The following is a 25,362-nucleotide window of genomic DNA, read 5'->3' on the forward strand; positions in this document are numbered from 1 at the left end:
GAAGCAGGTGGAAAAACCAGGTGTTTTTTGTTTTTTTGTTTTTTTAAGATTCTATTTATTTATTTGACAGATGGAGATCACAAGTAGGCAGAAAAGCAGACAGAGAGAGAGGAGGAAGCAGGCTCCCCGCTGAGCAGAGAGCTCGCTGCCAGGATCCTGGGATCATGACCTGAGCCGAAGGCAGAGGCTTTAACCCCCTGAGCCACCCAGGCGCCAGGAAAAACCAGGTTAGGGGCAGAAACAATGTCAAGCTTTGGACAAGGTAGGCTTATGGTGCCTGTGGAAGGACACCCAAGAGGAGAAGAACAAAAGGCAGCTTAGTCTGAAGAATCAGGGAATGGCAGAAAGCTCCATCTGGGGGTGGACCCCGATCTTTTGAATCAATGGCAGGAATTATTAACTTCAGTTTACAGATAAAGTTCAGTGAGGCTAAGCAACGCCCACAGTTACATGGCTATGGAGCAAGGACTTGAACTCAGATCTTTGGAGTTCAAGTTCTGCGGTGCCTGTAAGCCCCGAGTCTCATGCCGAGTCCCCTGCTCTGGCTTTTGCAAGGGGAGGAGGGTTGGGGAGGAAGGAGCAGGTGTCTGAGTATGTTTGTCTCCACTTCATGTGCCTTCTGCCTGAAATTGTGTTTTCCCGGAACTGGCAGGCGGGGGCATTTCTAGGTGACTTAGAGATGTTGAGAGATGAAGAAAGAGAGATTCTTGTGTTTTGGTAACCACAAGCCCTCAACTGATGTTCATTCAGCACGGTGGTGGTTGTCAGCATGTGAGGATTTCAACAACCATAAAGTCATCTGGGATTAGATCTAGAGAGACTGGGGGACTGGGGTTACTACTACCTCAGGGAGTTGGGAACTGAGGCACTGGGGACCCCTCCTGTCGGGGACCACTGAACCAGTAGCTTCTTCTTCTTCTTCTTCTTCTTTTTTTTTTTAAGATTTTATTTGTTTATTTGAGAGAGAGGAGGCACAAGCATAGATAGAGCAAAGGGAGAAGCAGACTCCCCACTGAACGGGGAGCCCAATGCAGGGCTCGATCCCACAACCCTGAGATCATGAGCTGAGCTGAAGGCAGCTGCTTAACCAACTGAGCCACCCAGGTGCCCCTGACCTGTAGCTTCTGTCCAGCTTCTGAACTGAGGTCAGAGAGGCCTCAGTCCAGTGTGTGGCTGAAGGTTTTCCCACCTTCCAACAAATCACAGAAGCTGATCTGGGACCTCCACGGCCCGGGAGCAATGGGTGTTCTAGGTGGTACCTTAGAGAAAAATCTTGTCTTAGCGCCAATAATCACATCCTCAAGAAAATGTGCCTTCCTACATACTGTCTCTCAGAGTTTTGTTCTGGTTTTATTTTTTGATGTTTATTTTTGGTGTTTATTTCTCTCTCGCACTAAATGGTAAAGGCTCCAAAAGACCCAGACCGGGTCTGTTTTGTCTGCTTGGCCCATTTCCTAACTCCTGACTCATATTTGTCAAATAAATGAATGAATGCTCCCTAAGACCCAAGCTCTAGGCCTGGCAGCAGAGGCAGCTCTCGTCTGTGACGGACTGTGCTCCAGCTAGCAGAACGTCACTTTCAATTCTGCAATTGGTGGTGGTAGTTGGGAGGGAGGGGCAGGATGCACTAAGGGGTTCCTTTCCCCCCCAGGAAACAGATGGTTAAAGTGTTTAAAGTGTTGCTGCTTCCCCCAGCGCCCTCTGCACCCCCATTCTACTGCACCCAGCGTTCCTTCTTTCCTGGGGCTGAAATGGGCTCTGGTAGTCAATTCTCCTTCCCTCTAACTCCAGGCACCAAGGCGGTTGAGGTGAGAATTCCTTATTTAGCTGACTGTTTTTCCTCTGCTCTCTCCATAGACTTCCCAGCCTCCTTCATGCCTCTTCAACTTATGCTCATACTTCTTTAATGCTTGAAACACCATCTTTCAGGCTCTAGCATAACTCATTGTACTTCACTCCAGTAGCAACAAGGTCCCAGGCACTGGACCAGGCCGGGAGGGGGTGGGCGGAGAACAAAGTTGAGCAAGACCCGAACCCCACCCTCCTGGCCTCAGGGCTGATTGGCGGAAACAGGCCAGTCTCCAGTGTCAGGGTAGAGAGAAGCCCCATTTGTCTGGAGAACCAGGCCAGGGCTTGGGAAGTCGGTGGTTTCTATGGCAGGCGGCTAAAGGCTTTTAAGAATCCACCTTTCTGAGAAGGTGAAAGACATTCAGGTGGAGGAAACACAGAAGCAAAAGCATGACAGAAGGAGCTGGGTGTGTGTGGGCAAGGACCAGTGGACGTAGAAGGTGGGAGATCACCTGCAAAGGCAGGTGAGGGCTGTTCATGGAGACTTGTGAATGTCAGATGATGTGGCTGATCTAGATCCAGTGGGCACTAGGGACTCACTGAAGGTTTATGAGCTGTGGAGTGCCAGGCTCTGGGCTGGGTTTTATGTCGGTGAATAGGGCTGTGCTGAGTCAGGGGGAGGCAGAGGAAGGGAGACAATCAGAGGTTTTCCCCTTAGTGGAGGGGAGCACTAATGCGCTGCGGGAGGACCAGGGCAGTGTGGGGGCAGAGGGAGTTGATTCTCCTGTGTGATAACTGACCTCTCCTAACTGTCCCCTCAGACTGAGGTGGGTTTGCCTTCCCACTTCTCTTTTTGTTTTCTGGTTTTTCCCAGTTTAAGCAAAGAAGGAAATTCACAACTAAAAGAGTCCCCTCGTCCTTTTCCCACCTCCAGCACTGCTCTCTTTGGCTCGGGCTCTCTCCTGCTGGCTCTTGGCATCTGGTACCCCTCTGTAGGGTCTCTAGCTGCAAGATCTCTCTTGTTGCTCTGTCCCTATCCTCAGATGTCCATCCCCCAGATCTGGCAGCTGTGCCTGAGCAGTGGTTTGCCAACGAATTGTAGAAGCTGTAGGGATTTATTCCTAGAAGTTGCCTATCACCAAGGGACCTCCAAAAGGGAGGGAGACCCCGCCCTTCCCTAAGGGAACTCACTTTGAGTGCGTCTGCAAGAGCCCTAGTGAAATCTCTAGTGAAACCGCTGGAGATCCAACTAGGGCTGGAATATTCTCCCAGCAGAGAGGATCAGTGACCCCTCTGCTCCACACAGGCGGCAGGTGCAGAACGGAGGGTTTTGCTTCAGTCTAGTGCTCAGACATGACACTTGGAGAAGGGACAGCTGGGACCTGGCAGTGGGTCACTGTGCTGGGCCTCCTTGATGCAGTCAGGGAGCAGGTCACCCAGAGAACCTCTAGAGTTTTCTCAGGGCAAAGGGGGGAGGGATGTGGAGTCTGGACCCCATTTTCCTTGCACCTCTAGGGCTCTAGACAAGTAGCCTGTTCGCTGTCGTTGTGACATTCATAGCACCCGCGAGGGGCCAGTGTCCCAGGGGATTCCCGGGTCCCTCAGGTGACTCGTCGGGCTTCCGTGACCTCATAGGCAAAACTCGCTCGGCCCTCCCCGGGGGCGGGGTTCTAAGCACCCAGGCTCGACCCGGGCCCCCGAAGGTCGCTGAGTCTTGCCCCTCCCTAGCCCGGGACGCGCCATGGGACAACTGATCGCCAAGTTGATGGGCGTCTTCGGGAACCAGGGTAAAGGGCGCACAGCGCATTCAAGCGACTGCTCTGATTCGGCTCCCACCCGGGGCTCCCCGAATCCGGGGTCAGGGCGGATGCGCTGGGGGACCTCGGGCTCCGAAGATCCTGCGTGGGCGCTCCTTGCAAGCTCCGGGGTCTCCCCTGCCCCCTTCCATAGCCCCTTCCCGCCCCCTCCCCTCCTGCTCCTCGCGGGTGGCGCGCTTCGGTGCATACAGGGGCTCAGGGCTCCGCGAGCCTCCGTCCTCCTGGCTAAAAGGGGCCGCGGGTTTCCTGCGATCGTGGCTCTTTCTCCAGACCCCTTCTCTTGGCCAGCCCAAGGCGCCCCGGACCTTTCGGAAAACCGCTTTTCTGGAAATGTGGAGCGAGGAAGGCTCAGCAATCATTTCCACTGTCCGGGAGTGCCGCTGGTGTCCGGGGTCGGGGTCGGGGAGGAAACCTGTCCTGTTGGGTTTTGGTCGGGGAGGGGTGCAGGGAAGCAGAAATGGTACAGTGAGCAGAGATCTCCCAGCTCGCTGGAAACACTCGTCTCCTTCTTGGGAACCCCGTGGGGCACTCAGTACCCTTGGTTACTGAGTTTGGCCCTGACCCTGCCCTCCCCACCCCCACCCCCACCCCCGGATGCCTCCAGAGCACAAGGTTATCATCGTGGGACTGGACAACGCGGGAAAGACCACCATCCTCTACCAGTTGTAAGTGACTCTCGGGTGGAAAGAGATGGGGCTTGGCTCTTTCCACCAGACTGACAGAGATTTGGACCAATCACTCTTCCCTGGGTTCCCAGGTTTTCCAGTAGCCAGGAAGAGTGATCGTGGGGGGGAAGTTATGAGATCTTACTGGCATGGTGACCCTTCAGTTCTGTGGCCGCTCGCCTGGCATTCGAATCTTGCCCGGTATGGGCGACCCCAGTGGTCCCCACCATCCCCGCCCCTACCAAACTTGGTTGCCCGCCAGAGGCTGTCAGAAACTGACTTCCTGCCTCCCTGCTCTTCGCTCCCCCTAGCGGTGAGTCCCACCTTTTAACTCCTGCACCCCACCTTCGCCTCTTAACTTTCTCCCCTTCTTCAAACCCAAAGGGGAGGGCCAGTTTTGAGTCAGGGTGAGCTCTGTAGCTCCCCATCTAGAAGGGTCTGGCACGTGTGCTGAGTAATTATCCATCGGAGCTCTTCCCAATATCCACTCTGTGGATGGCATCTCTCCCCCTTTGGAACCTCCAGAGTATTTACTTAGGAAAATTTTCCCCTGAAAAAGAAATACATGCAAATGTTTATCTTAAACCAGAAGAAAAGAGAGCATCGAACATTACAAGCACGCAGAGTGAAAAGTAAGTTTCCCAATCAGCCCAGACTCCCAGATCTTCCAGAGATGCCCTCTACATATAAAAATGTGTGTGTTCTCTCTGCATTTTAACAAGACTCCCAGGTGATCCAGCTGCATATTGCTGTTTGGAGACATGGCTCTAATATGACTCCCATCTCTGGGGTCCGCGCCAGGACAAGGCTCAGTCTCACTCCCACCTGCACTCCCCTGTGACCAGAGGCTTGGCTACCCTGGGCCGAGTTGTTCTGAGTTAGATCTAGCCTGACTCGAGAGCCGAGGGCTGGGGGCCCCAGAGCTAGGAGCAGAATGGGCTGAGCTCTTGGTGGTCTCTCCTCCCTCCCCAGCCTGATGAATGAGGTGGTCCACACATCTCCCACCATCGGTAGCAACGTGGAGGAGATCGTTCTGCGGAAGACTCACTTCCTTGTATGGGACATAGGCGGGCAAGAGGCTCTCCGCTCCACCTGGAGTGCTTACTACTCCAACACCGAGGTGAGTGGCATGCTGGGGCTGGAGAGGCCTGGAAGGCTGCTTGCTGTGTGACTTGAGCCTGTCACTTCCCCTCTCTGAGCCTTCATTACCCGAATCTGAGAGGTGGAGATTGTAATAATGATTGCCCCAATGGCTGTGAAAATTAAAACCAAACCAAACCAAACCAAACGGCTAACACATGTGTTTCAAATCCTTAATGCAGCAATGTTTTGTTAAAATTTGTGAATACCTCTTGTCAGCTTTGCTTGCTGGCAGCTTTCTGTGTGATGCCCTGCGTGGCGCAGGCGCTTGGTCTCGGGGGGCCCTCCTTTCTCACTCTGGCAGCCGTGGATTCCGTGGTTTGCTTCCCAGAGTGAGACCGAGTGCGAATTCCAGCACCGCCACTCACCAGCTGTGTGTCCTAGGGCAAGATCTGCCGTCTCGCTGAGCTCATCTCATTTGTAAATGGTGCTCAGCCTGGTCCAGGGGCACAGGGCTGTGCTGGGACCCGAATGCTGACCCCAACGCCCACGGCATAGCATCGCCTCTGGCTCGCAATCCGAGTCGTGCTGTGTTCCCCCACCTTCTGGATGGAAAAGGGAATGAAAACGGGACTTGAGGGCAGTGAGAGCTTGAGACCGGACCAGTTCTCTGTGGGGCTAACATCAGGGCGATGCAGAGGCCGGGTGGGGAACACAGTGGGCGGGAGACAAGTTCCAGCGGGAAAAGCCCACGACTCACCGCTGCCCTCTGCTGGCCAGTTCGTCATCCTCGTGATTGACAGCACGGACCGGGACCGGCTGCTGACCACTCGGGAAGAGCTGTATAAGATGCTGGCCCACGAGGTAAGGCTTCCGAGGTTGGGAGAGGGCCCCGGGAGGACTAGCCGTGGGACCTCAGCCTACTCACTTAGCCTCTCTGAGCTTCGTTCCTGAGTCCCCCGTGTCTGAGAGCCGCTACCCCAGCTGTCTGGACAGGGCTAATTTCTCCCAGATGAAGGATCACAGAAGCCAGAGCTACTGGTCCAGGTCGTGATCCCCCTTCTCACTCACCGTGGGACTTCCTCCTCTCAGACAAGTCACTTCACTTCTTTCAGTTTTTCCAAATACAAAATGGGGGAGGATCACCAAATTCCTGCCTCATGGGACTGTCGTAAGAATCACAGAGCTGAGGGGCAGGGAATCTGCGAGCTGTCGGTGTCCGCCGCGGGTGTGGTTGCCCCACGTCGGGTACCACGGGGCATGGGCTTCTCCTGCAGGGACAGCAGGGGGCTAGGGAGGACTTAGGGGGCAGGGGGATGGGAAGCTAGGCCCTGGCAGGCTGACTGGGGCTGGGCTCCTCTGTCCATAGGCTCTGCGAGATGCTTCCGTCCTAATTTTTGCCAACAAGCAGGATATGAAGAACTCCATGACCACCTTGGAGATCTCTCAGTTCCTCACTCTGACTGCCATCAAAGACCACCCATGGCATATCCAGGGCTGCTGTGCCCTCACCGGGGAAGGGTTAGTGGCTCCCCACCTGGACGTCCAGGGTCTGGCCCAGTCAATGAACGCTGACCATCAGAACCTTCTCCTGTTTCTCCCCTGTCAGAATCTGGCTCACAGGCACGCACCCACCCACAGCTGAGATGTGGGCAAGCAGTGAGCAGGGCACAGTACCTGCTCTTGGGAAGCTTATTCTAGTGGGGAGAGGGGTGACCCTCCACCTAAGCACAAACATTTCGGATACTGAGAAGTGCCACGCAGAGAATGAAATTGGATTAACAGTGATGGAGGGGACAACAACTGGTCTGAGTTAGCTGTGGTGGGCAGGGACAACCTCTACTAGGAGGTGACTTTTGGGCTGAGACCTGAAGGGAGAGGAGAAAGCCATAGGAAGACCTGGGGGCCAAGCCCTCCAGACACAAGTCATTGACCCTTTCTGACCTTGAGTTTTCTTATCTGTAAAGAGGAGGGCGATTGTACTGACTCTCTCTTAGGGTTTCTGTAGAGAGCAAACGGTGTCATTCATTCAACATTTATCGAGCACTGACTCTGGGCCAGGCACTTTTCTAGGCACCAAGAAACAGCAGCAAACAAAACACAAAACCCCTCCCCCCATGGGGCGTACATTCTGGTGGGAGAGAGCCAACAATAAACAATAAAATTAAGAAAAAGCTATAGTAAGTTAAAAGTGGCAAGTGTTTGGAAAAGATCAAGTGGGAAAGGGAGATTGAAATTATGTGGGCAAATGTTGCAAAGGATGTGAAGGTCACATAGGAAGGGCCTCTCATCAGTCTTGGAAAGTTCTCTTTCCTTTTTCTCGAGTGGGATCACAGCAGGCTGGGGACCCAGGTGTCTGGAGGCTGAAGGGAGGTCGGTCCAAGGAACCATACATTTCTGGTAGTGTCCTTGCCATTCCCTCCTCCAATCCACATCCATCTCCTCTGCTAGACTGTAGGCCCCAGAGGGCATGTCTGTGTTTTCACCAGTAACCCCGGCCCCTAGCCCAGGACCTGATGTGCAGTGGGTACTCAATCCGTTTATACTTGTTGATGGAGAGAAGGGATTTAACTTTGGTTGTTACATCTAATCCATTGGCTCTGGGTTGGGGCTAGCGACTTGGAGGCCATCATCCTCATGGGATATACTGATCCGTGGGATATACTCTTCCATCTTCCCTGCAGGCTGCCCGCGGGGCTCCAGTGGATGCAGTCTCGGGCTACTGCCAACTGATGTCCTGACCTGAGGCCGACCAGAAACTCTGGGGGGTTTTGCTTGGACTGTTTGGGTGGAAAACGCAAGTGACGATTATTTTCTGTGGTTCTCTGATGGGAGCTGGGTCAGCTATGGACAGTGAGATTGCCGAAGTCCACCCGACCTAATCCCGCCACCGAAGGGCTAGACTGCCTGTACGATCTGCTGCAGACAGGACAGCAGAAGAGCTGCCCTTCACCCTGGGGAAGCATGTGTCTTTGGAGGCACAGGCAAGTCGTTAGATGTGTTGAGGGATTGGGAAGTGGAGCCCCGTCCCCTCAGCCTGCAACCTCTTTGAGGGGAAAAAAATGGGGGATAAAGTAGGAGACCCCTAGAAATGCTCTTTATTTCCTAGAACCCCACCTCCTATCCCTCAATTCCCACCCCAGTTTTCTGGCCCCTTTGCCATCTTTGAGCAAAGGAGATTCCAGAAAGGCAAAGGGGGCAGGTGCAGGGGAAGGAGGACAGAGCCAAAAACTGGTGGGAAGGGAGAGGAAGAAGGATGGGACATCCCAGACGGGGACAGTCCCTTGCACTGTGGGGAGTTCCACTCCTCCCATGCCTTTCCCTTCCCTCTGAGATGCTGGCTCGGACCACAGCTTTTGAGAGTTAAGCCGTCCCATCCTTTGCCCTCCAGTCCTTTCAGTATGAATCCCACGCCTCCCAGATGTCTCCAATTCCTACAGCGTGCCTATCTTGGCTGTCTTTTGTAACGATTTTTTAGTTGTTTTAGAATTTTTATAAAAGAGTAATAAATGCTGTTGAAGACCGCTCACTTCTCATTTCTGCTACCTGTGCTTCAAACTGGCTTTTGTTTTTTGTACAAGGCATCAGGTCTGTGGAAATTCTCCTGGGAAATGGAAGGGGTACTGCCTCAAGTGTCCACTGGGCTAGGGGACTGGCTGGTTCTTTGGTCCTGGTCTCTCCCACTCTCTGCCAGGTAACTGACTCCTGGCTGGCTGCGACTGGGAGCTTTCGGCTCTACCTGGATCTAGGGGTGGGCGTGGCTTGATGCTGACTCGTGGAGGAGGGGAGGAGGGGCCCTTCGGGTTTGGAGAAGCCCAGGAGTCCTCTGGAGGTAGAGCTGGAGACAGGATGGAAACCCACGCTGTCCATCTGAACACAGAGATCCCTGCTTTTACTCCATAAGACCTGAGATGGTTCTGGAGTACATGGGTTTCTCTCCTTCCCAAGTCAGCACTGGACATCTTGGGGACAGTCTGGACACAGTTATAGAAGGTCCAGGAGTCCTTAATCCTGTGGTTTCCTGAGGTGTAATGGTGGAAAAAGAACTCAGCAATTCTAGCTATCCCCATTTAGTCCACAACCTGTTCTTTTCATGAGGTCACTTTGACACAGCTGTTGGACCGAAACAATTTAATATTTTCTCCTTATACTACAGAAACCTATTCCAGTAACATGTGAACGGCATGGTGGGGGTATAGCTCAGTGGTAGAGCATTTGACTGCAGATCAAGAGGTCCCCGGTTCAAATCCGGGTGCCCCCTCTCCACGCCAGATTTTTCGTGTTTTCTTATCCACTAGTCCCATCTCTCAAAGTGCCCTGGCAGGGGAGAGGGGATGCGAGATGCGATGTCAGGGCCTGCCACCCCGTTTTGCAGGCAGGCGACGAGCAGATCCGTGCGCTCAGCCCGCGCGTGCGTCTGTGGGTGGGATACAGTGAGAGGGCGAGAAGCTGCTGGTTAACCCTAGGTGGACAGCCCAGACTGCGCACTTCCGAAGTGGTAGGGCGGAGGCCGGCGGACTATCAGGGAGGCCTGGCCAGCGACCCCAACGGCTCTGCCCGGGGAGAGAGGCCCAGGACCTAAGGTCCTGGCTTGTTCTGGGGAAAGGAGACCCAGAGAACCCTGCCCGAGCATGCAGGACGGAGAGAGGGGAGCCAAGAGGCAATAAAGGGGCTCCGACAGGGCAGGACAGGGGGACATCGACGCAGGGAATGTCCCCGAAACGAAGGATCTCGAGGGATCTCCCCTCCCATTTCCAAACTCCATTTTGCTTACATCATTCAGTAGAAATCTTAAGCTCAGAGCTTCGGGAAACAAGTTCTGCGTTCAGGCGAGTAATCTTTTTGAGATTATATTATTTCCAACTTTTGTAAACATCGGACACGACTTCTTTTCACGGGCTCATCACAGCGCCTGCGCAGTCATAGGACTAAGAGATTACTGCGCCCAGACGTCAGCAGAGGGGGTATAGCTCAGTGGTAGAGCATTTGACTGCAGATCAAGAGGTCCCCGGTTCAAATCCGGGTGCCCCCTGCGCAGTTGTTTTCATGTCTCCATGTGCCATTTTCTCCCTTCTCCATTTTATGTTGACATTGCTTTCGCCATCTCTCTTTTGAGCAGACCACAATTGGTGCAGGAAAGACGCGAGACAGTGCAAGAAGCGAGAATTCTCAAGCGATGGATCTTAAACTGTGGTCCCCGGACTAGCACCACCACCTGGGAACGTGTTAGAAATGCAGATTCCCGGCTTCCCGGAACTATTGAATTAAGAAACCTGAGGGTGGCGCTCAGAAATTTGTATTTTTACTAAGCCCTCCAGGTGATTCTGATGGGTGGCAAGTTCCAGAGGCTTACGTTTAAAAAAATTTACGCGTCTCTTGCTTGGGATTATTTCCAAGCTGCTGTTTTCAATCCGAGCCTTTAAAGAGACCGTGTAAGACAGACCGCAGCTCCCCCACTTGACCGCTAGAGGGCAGCAAGAAGCCGCAGCTGGAAACGGCGGCCTATTCCGGTTTGAGAGTCGGGATTTGAATTAGACAACAGGAAGAACTTACAGTCAGGCCTTGCCTTGTCCTCTCGTAAAGGATTAGCGTTTAGGGCTGGAGGAGGTCGTTTCTGGGACTCTGCATCCAGAGGAAGGAGGAACTGAGATTCTGAGAGATTAGGGGTCTTTGGTTCTTGTTTCCCTTCTCAGTTCCTGTCTTTGGCCTCAGTGTCAGGGAACCCTCCCCTCTTCCAGCCCACACTTATTCTGTTCCCGTGCGTATCCCTCTTCCTGGGGAATTCCTTCATGAGCTCTCCGTGTCCCTACCTGTCCGCGACTGTCCAGTCCCTAGGCCCCAGCCCCGTGAGAAACCAGGTGCCCCTCATCCCTCATCCTCCCACCCTCGAGTGCTCCAGCTCCTCGCCACCGCACGAAGTAGGTCAGGGGAGGGAATCAGCACCTTCGTGTCCTGACCTGATTCCCTGCCGTCTATTAAATTTCCTAAATTGTGGGTATTTTTATTCTGTCCTGAAAGAAAAGGGGAAAAAAAAAAGGCGATCTATTCCCCAGAGTCTGTCATAAGGTGATGGCAGGTGGGGTGAGATGTCTTCGTGCTGGGGGGAGGGGGATAGACTGGCTTTGAGGATTGACTGGGACCCTGAAGAGGCCTGGGGTCCCCAGAGAGAAAGGTGGCCTCGGTTACCTTCTGGGGTTAAGGGGAGGTCCGGGCTGCCCTCTACCACGGTGTCCACCAGGCTGATGGGAAAGACCGTGCTGGGAACGGGGGGAGGCGGGGGCGGTGATGGGGAAAAGGGAGAGGAGCCCCGGGGAGGGGAGTGGCATTCAGGCCTCTGTTGGTGAGAGAAGCTGGGGCGGGGGTGGTCTGTGCTGCAAGGGGAGATTCCTGGGGTGGGGATGGGCATCAGAAACCCACAGAACTCTGAGCAACAGCCCAGAAAGTCGGAAAGCCTGGTAGAGCTGGAGGAGGGGGTGCCTATGGCAGGAGTGCACCGCCCGAGGAAAGAGGCGCCTGTCCCTTCCTGGGGTGTGCACACACCCCCCCTCCACGGTCTTGTCTCAGCGGCTTTCCGAGGGGAGGGGGGCTGAGGAGGGGAAGGGAGGCAGGAGCTAAGGTGCGGGGTGGGGGGCCGCTTCTCCCAGCCCAGGGTCTCCCGCCCTGTCCCCTACTCCGCCTCCAGCCACCCCCCTCCAATTCCGCGGTGGGAGCGCTCCGGGAGGGCTGGGAGGACCGGGGAAGACTCTGGGAGCACTCGGGAGGCGCCGCGCCCCCCCGCCCCGCCCCCTCCCCGTCCGCGCTCCGGGAGGCCGCCGCTCTGCTCGCTCGCCGCCGGCCCGCGCCCACGCCCGCGCCTCTCCCGCCGCCCCGCCGGGCCCCGCGCTCCGCCGCCTCCTCGCCGCCCACCCCTCGGCACGCCAGCCCCCGGGACTGCCTCGCCTGAGCCCGGCCCCTCCCTCGTCCGGGGCCGCGGCCCGCAGCGGGCCGGGGGCGGGTCCTGGCACCCACCATGCGGGCAGAGCTCTGGCTCCTGGTGCTGGTGTTCAGGGAGGCTGCCCGGGCGCTGAGCCCCCCGCCCGGAGCAGGTAGGACTGGCCGGAGTCGGTCGGGGTGGGCGGGGGGCGGGGAGGGAGCAGGCAGGCGGGCGTGGGCAAGGCCAAGTACCCACCGGCCCGCGTTGTCGGGTGGGTGGGGGGACTGTCCGCGGAGGGCCAGGAGCTCCGTGCGTTGTGAAAGGTGGACAGGGACCCACTTTCTTAAACACATCGGGTGTGCGAGTGAGGGTGGAGGCATCAGACACTGATGCCCCTCGCCTCTCCTTCCCTCCTGGAAGGACACCAGAGGGACCCTAGTAGAGGGAGCTACATAAGGCAATGGGCTCTGGCCCCAAATAGGACGGTAGGGGAGTCATAGGGACCCCTCGTCACACTGAGGGAAGCTGAATTCTGATGAGACGGAGAGTCTGGGGTGCCTCCTGCCCCAGCTTTGCCACCTCCTTCTCTTCCCACCCCCCAGGTCCCACCCCAGCCCCAAGCTGACCCAGGTTAGGTCTGAATCCATTTCACATTTGGGGGCTGGGTGGGAGCAGCCAGAGGGATGGTGGAGACCCAGCATCTCTCCTAGAGGAAGCTCTGTAGCAGCCTGTCCCACCGCCTTCCTCTCCCTGTTTGGAGCCTGGAGAACCCTCTGGGGCTCAGGAAGAAGCAACTTGCTGCTCCCCCGTTTCCCAGTCTCCAGGACCCTCCTGTCACTCCCGCTCTGCTGTCCTGGTGGCCTTTGGCCATCAGCTGCTCTGGCTCTGGATGGCGGGGAGCAGGGGCTCCTCTTGGCACACTCCTCTTCCCTACACTAGTTCTCCACAATCATCTCTCCCACCTGGAAGTCCTTTCTGAGGTCTACCTTGAGCCTCTCGTATTATTAAAAAAAACATTGTTCAGTATTTTTATATTACCTTCCTATCTCCTCAGGCCCCCAGACTTCTCTGGGGTTGGGAGGTGGGTAATTTGCAGTCTAGCCTCTTGACAGCAGGAATTGAGGAGATAGAACTTTATGCCTCGGGGACATAGGTGTCCCTTAAATGGGATGGAACAGGGTCATGGGCTTGTCCTGGGAGATGCTGTAGCTGGGCTGCTGTGTCTCTGGGGTGTGCTAGCCCCAGGCACAGCGTCTGTGACTGTGTTCTTGACTTCAACGGACTTGTGTGTAGACAAGACAGGCCTGGGTCCCTGTGGAGAAGGAGGGTGGGGAAGGGTGATAGTGATGGAAATGCAGGCAGAGAGCAGTGGAAGTTGGTGTGGCAAAAGGCCGGTGGTACAGAAGCACCAGTTTTCAGGGAGACCACGCAGAGAAGGGCGGGAGACTTGGCTTCTTGTCCCCACATCTCACTTGCTGTGTGACCTTGAGCAAGTTACTTTCCTATTCTGGGCCTATTTCGCCACTTCTAAAGTGAGCTGTGAGCAAAATCTTTGACTCTTGGTGGGATTATGAAAGATTCTTTTTTTTTTTTTCCTATTCAGGATTGTCTTTCCTTTTCAGATTTGTTATGATATATGTGGGTAACTGGCAATTGAAAAAGTCTATATGAAAAAGAGAGGTTGGCCAGGTCAGTTTTTGAGGTCCTCTGCAACCCCAAACTTGGTGAGACCTTCTGAACTCAGGATGTGACTAGGATGATGAGGAAGGGCTCTGGACCCCTGACTGAGTTGGGAGAACCACAGAGAGGTTTGGGGGAAGGGAATTGGGAGATAAGGAGCCTGTGCTGGGGGGTGGGGGGAGGTGGCAAGCCTGGGGCCTGGCTGAAAGCTGTCTCTTCAGAGTCGGGTTGGGGTAGTAGACGCCTGGGGAGGCCAGAAAGAGAAGGGCAGGCAGAGACTTGAATCAAAGCTCTAAGTCGAGGACACCCTGTCTTCTGGGCTTTGCCAGAGACTCAGCCAGGAAAAAATGGACTTTCTCTGTGGCAGGAGAGGTGGGTTGGACTTCAGGAAGTGCTTGGGAAGCCAGAGGGGGCAGCTGCTGACTCTCAGTCCAGTGTTTTTCGTTTTTGTTGTTTTGTTGTTTTTTTTTTTTTTTCCACCAGGCCTGGCTGCACTGGAGGAAAGGCCTAGGTGGAGGCGGAGGTATCGGTGTCTTCTGGGAAGAAGAGATGTGTGTGGGGGGGTAGGACATTCTAGGGGAGGGCCACCAAGGAGGGACAGCCTGGCTGGGATCCGTGGTGGAGCCCTGGGGCCTGGGGAAAGGGCATCGGGGAGCTAGATGTGAAGGAGTGCCATCCAGCCCCAAGACTCCAAGCTCTCTGGGGTGGGGGTGGGGTGGGGCAGGGTTCGGGGGAGCCTCAGGAGGGAACTGAGATCTCCCCTCCCTCTTGATGGATTGGTTGGTTTGGTGGAGCCTTGAAACTCCTTCCAGCGTTAGAACAGGAGCAGGAGAAAGATGAAGAAGCCAAAGATATAGTCGGGAGGTGAGGAAAGACCGCAAGAGGCTGATAGACAGTCAGATGGACAGACAGGAAGATGGCCTTTGGATGCATGGGGCATGGCAGGGGCAGCAGGCTCTGGCCCAAGGGGAACTGGAGCCGCCTAAAATAGACAGAGAAAGAAGCAGCAGCTGGAGGGCTTGTCTTTGGGCTGGGAGTCAGGAGATCAGGCCCAACATCTATCCCTCTGGCCACCCTGGCAACTTCCTCCTTTCTCTGCACCTGGATTTCCTCTTCTATAAAGTGGGGTTTGGACCAGATCGTGTCTAGGGTCCCTATAGCCGTGATTCTGCCCCATCCCTCAACACACCCAGGCTGTGGGACGCTGGTCTTCAAGTCCAGGTGTTGGTTAGCTCAAGGGCCACATCCTCAGAGAGGCCCACCATGATGGCTCTGCCCAGGGGAGCAATAAAGCCCAGCCCTTTTGCCTGTACTCATCAGCATGTCACATTGTTTCATCCACCACTTCATTCATTCATTCATTCATTCATTCATTTACGTGTCTTTTCCAACTAGAATCTTCTGGGGCCCAGGGGTTGTGTCCACCTGTTGACTGTCGCCCTGGCACCCGGCCCAGTGCCTGGCACACACTAGGGCCTCAATGTGTGTGTACTGAATGAGTGAGCGAATCAGGAGGTGGTCACGGACCCCAGACTCTCCCTTTGAGAGAAACTCACAGAAAGCCAGGCTCTTCTCTCTTTTCCTCTTCTCCTGGTGGTCCCTTCCTGCTAGTTCCCTGTGCCTCCCTCCCTCTCCCCAAGGGAGGGTCCTTGGTGAGAACTTCAGTGGGTTTCCCAGCAAGAGGATGCCGCTGAGGGCTTTGTAACTAGGACATAGGATTTCAGTTCAGGGTCTGGAGACTCTCTCAAGCCCCTAGGAAAGAAGGCCAGAGGACTTTGCTGGGGGCTCTGCGCGTATCATTTTGTTAAGGACTCAAAAACAACTACAAGTGTAGGTTTTATCATTCCCGTTTTACAGATAAGGAAACTGAGGCTTAGAGAGCTTATGTAATTTGTCCAGTGTCACAGTCAGTAAGCATTAGATTCAGAGTTCATCCCCGAGCTTGTATGACTCCAAACCTGTGCTCTTTTCTTGCTGCCTGTGCCCCGGGGGAAGGGTGTTCTCAGCCTGTGAGCCTCAAGTACTCAGGGGCTTTTGAAGATTCCTTCCCTCCCTCCCTTCCTTTCCTCCTTCTCTCTCCTGCCCCCTCCCTCCCTCCTTCCCTCCCTTCCCTGCCCCTTCTACCCTACCTCCCTGGATCCCTCCCTCCTTCCCTCCGTCCTCCATCCGTGCTTACCCAGCATTGGCTCTGCATCAGGAGCCGGGAGCCTGCAGAAGCACAGATGGCAACTACGTGTGGGGATCAGGGCTGGGACAGTGCAGGTAGCGTTTGGGATGACAGGGGAGAGATGTCGGGGGATGCTTTGGAAAGAGGTGCCATCTCATGGCACTTGAAGGATGAGCAACGGCTCCTCAGAAGGGTTCACTTATGGAGCAGAGTGGTCTTGGCTGGGAAAGTCATTTGTGTGAGGCCCTGTGGCCAGAGTGAGCCAGGCTGGGTCCTGGAGAGGGCTTTTTAGGGAGACAGGGGGCTGGAGGAGACAGCAGGGATGGGGTCACAAAGGGTCTTCGGCTGGAGAGCTGAGGGGTGAGCTGGAAGCCTGGGAGGGAGGGAATCAAGTTTGTCCTGGGTGTGCGGGAGATTACCTCAAGGGCATTAAGGGTGGTGACTGCAGTGACTCCTGGATTGCCTGGTGGCTGTGGGGCAGGAAGGGCAAGCGGGGGTGGCGGGTGGCTCTGCTGGGCATGACGTGGCCTCCTGAAGTCAGCCCATGGCTTCTGGTGCCAGAGCAGGACAGTGGCCCACAGAGGGTCTGGGGCGGCACTCCTGGGGCGCCCCCCATTGTGCCAGGGGACATGGTCTCCTAGACAGGGCTCCTGAGATTGGGCGCGATGGTCCCCAGTGAGCCAAGCCTGTATGCCAGGCCTTCCCCGGGCCGTCCCTGCACCTGAGGAAACAGCTTGGGGCTCCTGGTCCCCTCTTGTTGCCCTCCCTATGGCCTGAGCAGACCCTGAAGTCAGCCCTCCTGGAAGTCAGCCTGCCCATGTGCACCTGTCCTGCCATGGACTAATTGTGTGACATTGGGAGATTCCACGACACCTTCAGGCCTCAGCTCCCAATTCGCACAATAGACCCAACCTAGCAGCCATCCCAAGGGGTTACTGCGGGATGTAAATGAGTTCATGGGCTTCAAGCATTTGGAAGAGGGCTAGCACCGACTAAGCGTTCTCGAAAAGTTAGCTGTCATTTTTTATTTTCCCTATTACGGCACGGACAGCCCACTAGACGGCAGGCGACTTGGGGCCGTGGATGAACGGACGGGTGGCTACGGGACCCAGGAGTGGGTGCTCTGGGCTCTTCTGGTACTTCTGGCCGGGGCTCCCAGGCAGCTACACTCACATGCATGCATCTGTGTAAAACGGGTGCTGGGAGGGACAGAAGGTAGAGCAGAGAGGGGCCAAGCACAGGGAGAGGTTGGCAACAAGGTGTGAGCGCGTGGGGAGTAGGGCCAGGACCTTGGGGCAAGTCTGTGTGTGCACAGGCACATGGGCCGTGCAACACACATGTGAGCCACCAGCTGTGTTGGCTGAGGGGGTGAGGTCCTGTCCCAGCAGACTGGGAGGGGGCAGGGTGGCAGGGAGACAGAGGTGGGGGTGGGGTTGAGAGGGTCAGACTCAGGGCTTGGCCAGGGTAGGGCGGATTCCTGGGCCACTTCCCTCTCCATCCCCTTCCCTGCCTGCCTTCATGGACACTTTGCCTCTGACCTGAGCCCCAAGTTCTCTGATTATAAAGACTTCTCATTTGACATTTGAATTTGATGCTCATGGCGGCCTGTGCTATGGGCATGACTGTCATCCCTGTGTTCATGCTGAGGAAACGGAAGCTCAGAGAGGTCAACGACAGGTCCAAGGTCACACAGCCTGTGGGTGCAGGTGTCCCTTCCCTGACCCCACAGCTGGTTGGGTCACCCTTTCCAGCCCTCCTCTCAGGCCTTGGACCCCCACTTTTCAAGTACCCTTCTGTCTCCATTGCAGGATAGTGATGCCTCCAGATCCTCCGCACCCCCTTCCAGACCTGTTAAGCTCCTCTGCTCGCCCTGTACACGTTCTTTTCCTATTCTGGCTCTCGCCCAGGCTCAAGGGCTGCTTGCAAGATGACCCGGGGAGCCGGGCAAAGCAGCCGCACAAACGGTTCTATCTCCAGAGGCAGCTGTGGGCCCCACCCGAGAAGGGCAAGACAGCCCTGGCTTGGGGTCTGAGCCTCGGGCACACTGCCTTCCCAGTTCTGGGCGCAGGCCCATCTCAGCCAGTGGGCAACTTGGGGAAGGGGCCTGGGGACCACCCTTCTCCCCACCTTCTCCAGAGCATCTGGTTGCGATTAGGGGCAGAGAAGTGAGAGGGGGCCGGCAAGGGTCCAGCAGGCACCAGCAGCCAAGAATGACTTAATTGGATAAAATGTCTAATGACAAACCAGGGCCCCACAGCAGAGTCCTGGCCCCAGCCCCAGGCCTGGTGCTGGCCAAGCCTTGTCTCAACCTCTGTCCTTGCTGACTCCCAAGAGTTACTTACCTCTAGTATCGTGTCCTCAATTGTACAATGATTGAGCACCTACTGTTTGCTAGACACTGAGGATCCATATTTGCAGAAGATGGGACAGTCCTGGGGGAACTCGTCTACCAGGGAGAGAGGCACGTAGTTACATCATCGGCGCTCTAGGAAAGAGGGTTGTATCTAGCAGCTCTGGGGAGGGTTAGGGTAGGCAGAGGTGGAGAAAGGTGTCCGACGTGGAGTGGGCCTGGAATTGATGAATATCCCAGGAAATACCAGATCCACCTCTCCAGTGATCTGTATCCCACACACACATCCATAGTAGGTGTGACAATTGCAGTGACAATATAAGACACATCTTTGGGGGCGCCTGGGTGGCTCAGTGGGTTAAGCCACTGCCTTCGGCTCAGGTCGTGGTCTCAGGGTCCTGGGATCGAGCCCCGCATCGGGCTCTCTGCTCAGCAGGGAGCCTGTTTCCTCCTCTCTCTCTGCCTGCCTCTCTGCCTGCTTGTGATCTCTCTCTGTCAAATAAATAAATAAAAATCTTTAAATAAAAAAAAAAAAGACACATCTTTGGGGGCACAGATACTTCCAAAAAAGGAATAGCATGATTTCTGTGACATTTGGAATGCACTTAACGACCTAGAGGAGACAGAAGAGAACGATTGGGATGGCTGTTAACCGGCCGGTGTGCAGCGTCTTTCCAATCCTGTGCCCTGGCAGACATTGTTAATTGATCATGACAATCTCTCTTGCTACACGCAGATGGAGCTTCCGAGTTTGTCTCAATTAGAGAGTGCTCCTGGCTGTCGCTAATCGATTAGAGAGGACTTTTGAGATGAAACCTATTTGCCATCCTTAATAGTGGCGAAGCTCAACGTTTTAGGGAGAAAGGGACTTGCCCAAGTGGCTTGGAGGTAGTCGCAGGACTAAACAGTGGTCCCCATCACGGAGACATCTTCAATCGGCACCATCTGGGAGGAGATGCCTCTGGTATCTAGTGGACAGAGGCTAGGATGCTGCTGGACTTTCTAGAAGGCTCAGGATAGCCCCCACAACAAAGAATTCTCCAGTCCAGAATGTCCACAGTGCTAATGTTGAGAAGCCCTGAACTAAAAGAGCTCTACTCTCAGGCTTCTCGCCCATGGAGTCCCCTGGAAGGTGAGATTCTATGATGGAGAAATAAGGAACTGGTTTGGAATGTTCCAGAGCAATGGTTCTCACTCTTGTCTACAGAGTTCGATTCAGGGCTTTGGAGAAAGCTCCCCTGGGGATCATTTAAGACTCCTAATGCCCAGGCCACACTACAGAACAATTATATCAGCATTTCAGGGGTGGGACCCAGACAGGAGGAATTTTTGAAGCTCTGCCGATGATTCCAGCGTGCCCTGGAGGTTGAGCATAATTACCTCTTTGGAGGTTTGGAACTTACCTCCATCCCTAACCCAAGGTGTGACAATCTTTAACCTCTGTGAGCCCCTGATTCCTGTCCGCAAAATGGAGAGCATCGTATCTACTGTGGAGGGCCGGGGTGAGGGACTAGAGGTGTTCTGTGCACAGAGTGTGAGGCGTGGAGCTGGCCCGAGGCTCTCAGTGTATGTGGGGTGTCCCCACACTTAGGGACGGCGTGGGGTTGGGGCCTCCGTAGAGTACATGGGCTGGTCCCCTCTGTGGACCTTTGTTCTGACTGCTGGGACTCAGCGTTCTGTCTCCTCCCAGGTCAGGATGCAGGCCGAGGCTCTGGATGGGCTGCCAAGGGGACCACGCAGGGTTGGAGTCGGAGAGCCCGAGAGAGCCCTGGGCAGGTGTCGGAGTCGGACAGGACCCAGCTGAGCCAAGACCCAGGCGGGGGCACCCTGGCCATTGACACACTACCTGATAACAGGACCAGGGTGGTGGTAAGTGCTGGAGGAACGTGGAAGGGGAGGGAAGTGGAATTGGGGGGGCTCCCCAGGTGCCCTATGTGTACCTGTCAGATGCACAAATCACATGTTCTTTGGGATTGACCTTGGATGTCAGCATGGAGAAAGGTATCCCAGGGGAAGGGATGAAAGCAGGGCACGGCCTGGGACATAAAATCTTAGCATCTCAGAGCTTCATAGATTGCCTTCCTCCTCATGCACCCAGAGAGGGGAAGTGACTTGCCCAGGGATGCACAGCCTGTGCACAGGACTCCTGGCACTGGACTTTTTCACTGCCTGTGGCCTCCACTAAAAGCTGAATGAAGGTGGCATTACTAGTCACACCCAGCTGCCAGCTCAGGCCCCTCTCCCTTTGCATTTCTGCACCATTTACAGACAGCGCAGCCCCAAAGGTTTAATGGCTGCAGAGGCTCAGGCTGCTTAGCTTCCGGGCAGGGCACAGAGTAAAGAAGGCAATTAGTGTGGAGCTTGGGGCAGAGAACCTCCTCTGCCTGGGGTCAGTTGCCTGTGGAGGACGGGTGGTGGTGGTGAAGGGAGGCCAGGAGGGCCAAGGCCCAGAGGAGGCGCCGTCCTTGCGGTGTCTGGCCCTCCTCCCCAGCCGGCTTTCTTTCCAGGAGCCTGGCGGGGACTCCGCGTCTGTGGGTGAATCGATCACCATGTGTGCGTGTGTTTGCACGTGTGTCTGAGGGTTTTCTGTATTACGTACGCTTGCCTGTGTGTCTGCCACCGTGGGCTGTCTGTGCGTGTGTGAGTGATGAATGTGTGTGGCCCTACACGTGTGAGCGTGCCCCTGGCCGTGTGTATAGGCGTCTATGGCTGAGATTGAATTCCTAGGACGCAGAAAAACTATGAAACGAGAAGCAACAACAGGATGTGCTTCTTCGCGTACATTTCTTTATGTTCAAAAAGATCTTTTTACATCAAAGGAGTGCACGCAGGTAGTCAAAAAAGATCAAATGCTGCTAAGATCGGAGAACAAAGCGCGGCAGACCGCCCCGCCTCTCTGCACCTGCCCGCCCCTCTGCCCCGCCCCTCTGCACCTGCGCGCCCCTTGCTCCAGAGGCGCCACTGGAGGAGGCCTTTTCTCCTGGCGGTTACCACCGTATTCCTAAGTAATTTGCTTGTGCTGCTGCCTCTTGATTAATTCATTTAGACATTATCTGTTGACTACCTGTTGTGTACATGAAAATTTGTCTTTTATATACTCCCTCGAGTGTCATCCTGCTCTCAATATTTTTGTTAATTCCATATGCTCTGCTTTTTATCATGATAATCATGTAAATATTCTTCGCCACTAACCCAATCAGGGTAATATCATTGTTTACTCTCTTATATGATTTTTGGTTTTCCTGGATCCTTGCCCCGAACCCCCTTTGCTTAGTTTTCTGTACTTACCATGGTTATATATTCTTATATACCCACTGGCCTCAAATAGAACTTTGGTGTGGTCCAACCAGTCTGTTTTTATTCCCCCCACCCCCACCCCCACCCCATGGAAACCTCTCTCCTGTTGTCCTGCTCTGACCTGCGCTGGCTGCTGCCCCTCGCAACCACCCTGAGGTCATGGTGGGGCCTCCTTCTCCTCTGACACTGGAACCCTCCCCCCTCGTCTGTCTTCTGTGTTGGGCACCCTGTTCCATGGACCCTGTGTCCTCTCTTCCCTGCCTCTCCCCCTTGTTTGTTTAGCTTCCTGAAAAAGGTTACACAGGAGGGAAAATTCTTTAGAGAGCTCGCATGTCTGAAAATGCCTTTATTCTATCCTCATACTTGATTGATGGTCTGGCTGAATATAGAATTCTAGATTAAAAATAATTTTCCTTCAGAAGTTTGCAGGCATTATCTCCTGGCTTCCAATGTCATTGTTGAGAGGTTTTCTGTCCGTCTTACGCTGGTTCTTTGTTTATAACTGCTCTCCCCCCACTTCTGGAAGCATTTGAGGGGGTAAACCCCAGTATTCTGGAAGTTCGGTCATGTGCCCTGCCTCTGGCTCTTTTTCTCCCCACTGCACTGGATATGTGCTGCACTCTTGCCACCTAGGACTTACATTCACCGGTTCTGGAAAGTCCTCTTGTTTTATTTCTTTGACAGTCTTCTCTCTGCCTATTCTCTTCTTTCCACAATTCCCCTTGATTAGAAGTCCGTATCAAGGATTGATCCTTGAATTTCCTTCTCTCTCCTGTTGTCTATGCCTTTTGCCTCTGTGTGTTTGCATAGCTTGCTTGGTGGTGGTGGTCCATTTTCTGGAAGATTTTCTCAATCTTATTTTCTTTCTTTCTTTCTTTTAAGATTTTATTGATTTAATTGAGAGAGAGCGAGAGAGCACGACATGAGTGGGGGAGGGGCAGAGGGAGAGGAAGAAGCAGATTCTCTGCTGACCAGGAAATTTGATGGAGGTCTCAGTCCGCAGACACTTAACTGACTGAGACACCCAGGCACACTTCAGCCTTCTTTTCTTTTTTTTTAAGATTTTATTTATTTATTTGACAGAGAGGGATCACAAGGAGGCAGAGAGGCAGGCAGAGAGAGAGGGAGAAGCAGGCTCCCCGCTGAGCAGAGAGCCCGATGCGGGACTCGATCCCAGGACCCTGAGATCATGACCCGAGCCGAAGGCAGCGGCTTAACCCACTGAGCTACCCGGGCGCCCCAAGCATTCTATTCTTTTGTCATGGATGGAATACTATCTTGGGATATTTTAAAAATTAAAAAAAATTTTTTTTTGAAATTAAAAAAAATTTGTTTCCTGCTCTGCCCTTCCTTCCTCCCTCTCTCCCTCCCACCTTTCCTTCCTTCTCTCCTTACCTTCTTCGCTCCTTCCTGTCTTTCTTTCCAGTGGGAGCGTTCAATGCAGGGACAGTTTACCCAGGAATGGGCAGAGAGAAGGAAAGCAGCAGGGGGTGGTAAAGTGCTTTGGGAACAGCAGGAGCGGGAGCCACTGAGAGCTTGGAGCTGGAGCTGGCAGGCAGGGTGGGGACCCAAACCAGGAGGAGGGGCCACATCTACTAGCCCTTGAAGTGGGGACTGAAGGGGGACCAGAGCCAACCAGCAGCCTGGTAGGGAGGGAGCAGGGTCATAAATGCGTTGAACTCTCCCTCTTTCTGCATTGTTTCCGTGACTTATTTTTCCTTTTACCTCAGGCTCTGACATGGCTTGGCACTAGTACTGATCCTATTTACAATTTGATATTTTGTTCGTTGTGGATTTCTTGGCCCTCATTTCTATTTTAAGATAGTGCATGAATAAATTGTCAATGTTTATGGCTGGGTTTGTTAGTGCCACATTAAATGTAGTACCTGAGGGCAGGGCCCCACCGCCTCTGAGATGGAACCTGCTAGAACCTCAGAGAACGAAGCCCCAACTCAATTCCCCTTCTGCCCTGTCTTCCCCATCTTGGAGAATCAAGGAGCCATGGTGGGATGATGGAGTAGAAGACCAGGGCAGGAAAGGTACTCTGAGTAAGGTGACCCCTGGACACCCTTCCCTACCTTCCCTACCCCCAGGTTTGTTGAACTATCGGTTAAAGAATTGATACTTTCTCTGGGCCAGATGCCAGGGTTACAGGGCCATGTCCCAGTCCATGCAGAGGGGATCTGGCCGAAGAGCCACAGAAATGCAGAATTCTGGAAGCCATTGTCTGTGGGCATTCAGAAAGGGCAGTGGAGATCAGCAAGAACCAATATAGATTCAATAACCCCTAAAAACAACAACACAGGGACCTGGGTGGCTCAGTCAGTTAAGTGTCTGCCTTCTGCTCAGGTCATGATCCCAGCCAGGGTCCTGGGAATGAGCCCCGCATTGGGCTCCCCGCTTAGTGGCGAGTCTGCCTCACCCTCTCCCTCTGTGATCTCTCTCGCTTTCGCTCTCTCTCAAATAAATAAATAAAATCTTAAAAAAGAAATTAAAAGTTCCCATGGACTTCTGCTGGTCATATAGGTGTGGGAACTTCTGATCTGTAATATGTCAAAGGAATTTTAAAATCAGTTACTAGAATGACCAGCAGAACATGAAGCTTTCTCAGGTACCACATGGCTAACCTTGATGACCCAGGAGTGTTGTGGCCCCCTCGGCAGCCACATGTCGAGAGTCCACGTGAAGGAGCAAGGTCCCCTTGGCCGGAGACCACTCTTGAGTGCCCGGGAGGCTGAGCCCAGCTCTGTCTGAGCGACAGGAGTGATCAGACTTCTACCTCAGCTGGAAGAGAGTTCGGATATCAGACTGGGATCTGGAAGACAGCCTTGGCAGGCTGAGTGATAGTCGGCCTCACGCCAGATGAAACTACCAGGATAAATATAAATCCTGGCGCTTGAGTTTAAAATAAGGTGGGAGAGATGGGGCTTAGCAGTAGTTCATGAGGAAAAGATGTGGGGCTCCTCACGGCTTGTAGGCTGGAGATGAGTCAGGAGTGTGAAGGGGCTGCCAAGGACGGAGGTGGGAAAGCTGACTGTGTTAGTGGAAACCAATGGAAACCCACAGAAACCCGGGAACCAGAGCTAGGGCTCTAGAGATCGTGTGGGGCATTTCTTGGCCTGACCATACACTGAGGGGCTTGTGCCCCCTTTTGGGTGGTTATCTAGAAACAAGAGGAGTCCAGAATGGCTGAAGGAGCTTGCGGGTTTTAAGCCTGGTACAGAGAAGGCTCTAGAGAGATGGCTGTTTTCTCACAGCTGCGGGGCTGTGACTGCTCTTGAGGGAACAAACTGTTTTGCTCCATAGAACTTATCACTTCCTGCACCGAATTATCTATTATTTGTTTATATTGCCTGTCCTCCCCGTGGACCGGAAGCCCCGCGAGGCCCGAGACTTTCCAGACTCTGCCATGGGTGCCCGGCACATGGGAGGAGGGCCTCCTTTGAAGGAACAGAGGAAGTAGGGATGTCCCCCTCCCTGGAAACCTCGGAAGACAGGGTTGTTGAAGAGAAGAGGTTATGCTGGGGTCCTTGGACTCAGTACCTCCAAGGACCCCAACACTATTCTACTCTTGGGTTCCCACACATAAGAGAATGGCAGAGCTA

General features: G+C 54.3%; 2 protein-coding genes and 2 non-coding genes across 4 annotated transcripts in view; all 4 read left to right on the top strand.

The window, feature by feature from the left end:
* Positions 1-2,320: 2,320 nt before the first annotated feature.
* Positions 2,321-8,874, top strand: ARL5C (ADP ribosylation factor like GTPase 5C). Its single transcript, XM_047708738.1, has 6 exons — positions 2,321-3,575; positions 4,210-4,270; positions 5,243-5,390; positions 6,131-6,214; positions 6,720-6,871; positions 8,035-8,874. The coding sequence occupies exons 1-6, from the start codon at positions 3,530-3,532 to the stop codon at positions 8,081-8,083; spliced, it is 540 nt and encodes a 179-aa protein (XP_047564694.1). The 5' UTR covers positions 2,321-3,529; the 3' UTR covers positions 8,084-8,874.
* A 665-nt stretch (positions 8,875-9,539) lies between these two features.
* On the top strand, positions 9,540-9,611 carry TRNAC-GCA (transfer RNA cysteine (anticodon GCA)). Its single transcript has one exon. It is a non-coding gene; the product is annotated as a tRNA-Cys (tRNA).
* Positions 9,612-10,310: 699 nt separating this feature from the next.
* On the top strand, positions 10,311-10,382 carry TRNAC-GCA (transfer RNA cysteine (anticodon GCA)). Its single transcript has one exon. It is a non-coding gene; the product is annotated as a tRNA-Cys (tRNA).
* Positions 10,383-12,084: 1,702 nt separating this feature from the next.
* The window catches only part of PLXDC1 (plexin domain containing 1), a 55,670-nt gene continuing 42,392 nt past the window's right edge, over positions 12,085-25,362 (top strand). The window contains exons 1-2 of the mRNA XM_047708754.1: positions 12,085-12,435; positions 20,151-20,329. Of these exons, the coding sequence (XP_047564710.1) occupies positions 12,360-12,435; positions 20,151-20,329 (255 nt within the window). The 5' untranslated portion in view covers positions 12,085-12,359. The remainder of the gene's footprint in view (positions 12,436-20,150; positions 20,330-25,362) is intronic.

This window comes from Lutra lutra, chromosome 16 (genome assembly GCF_902655055.1).
Source record: "Lutra lutra chromosome 16, mLutLut1.2, whole genome shotgun sequence".
NCBI lineage: Eukaryota > Metazoa > Chordata > Mammalia > Carnivora > Mustelidae > Lutra > Lutra lutra.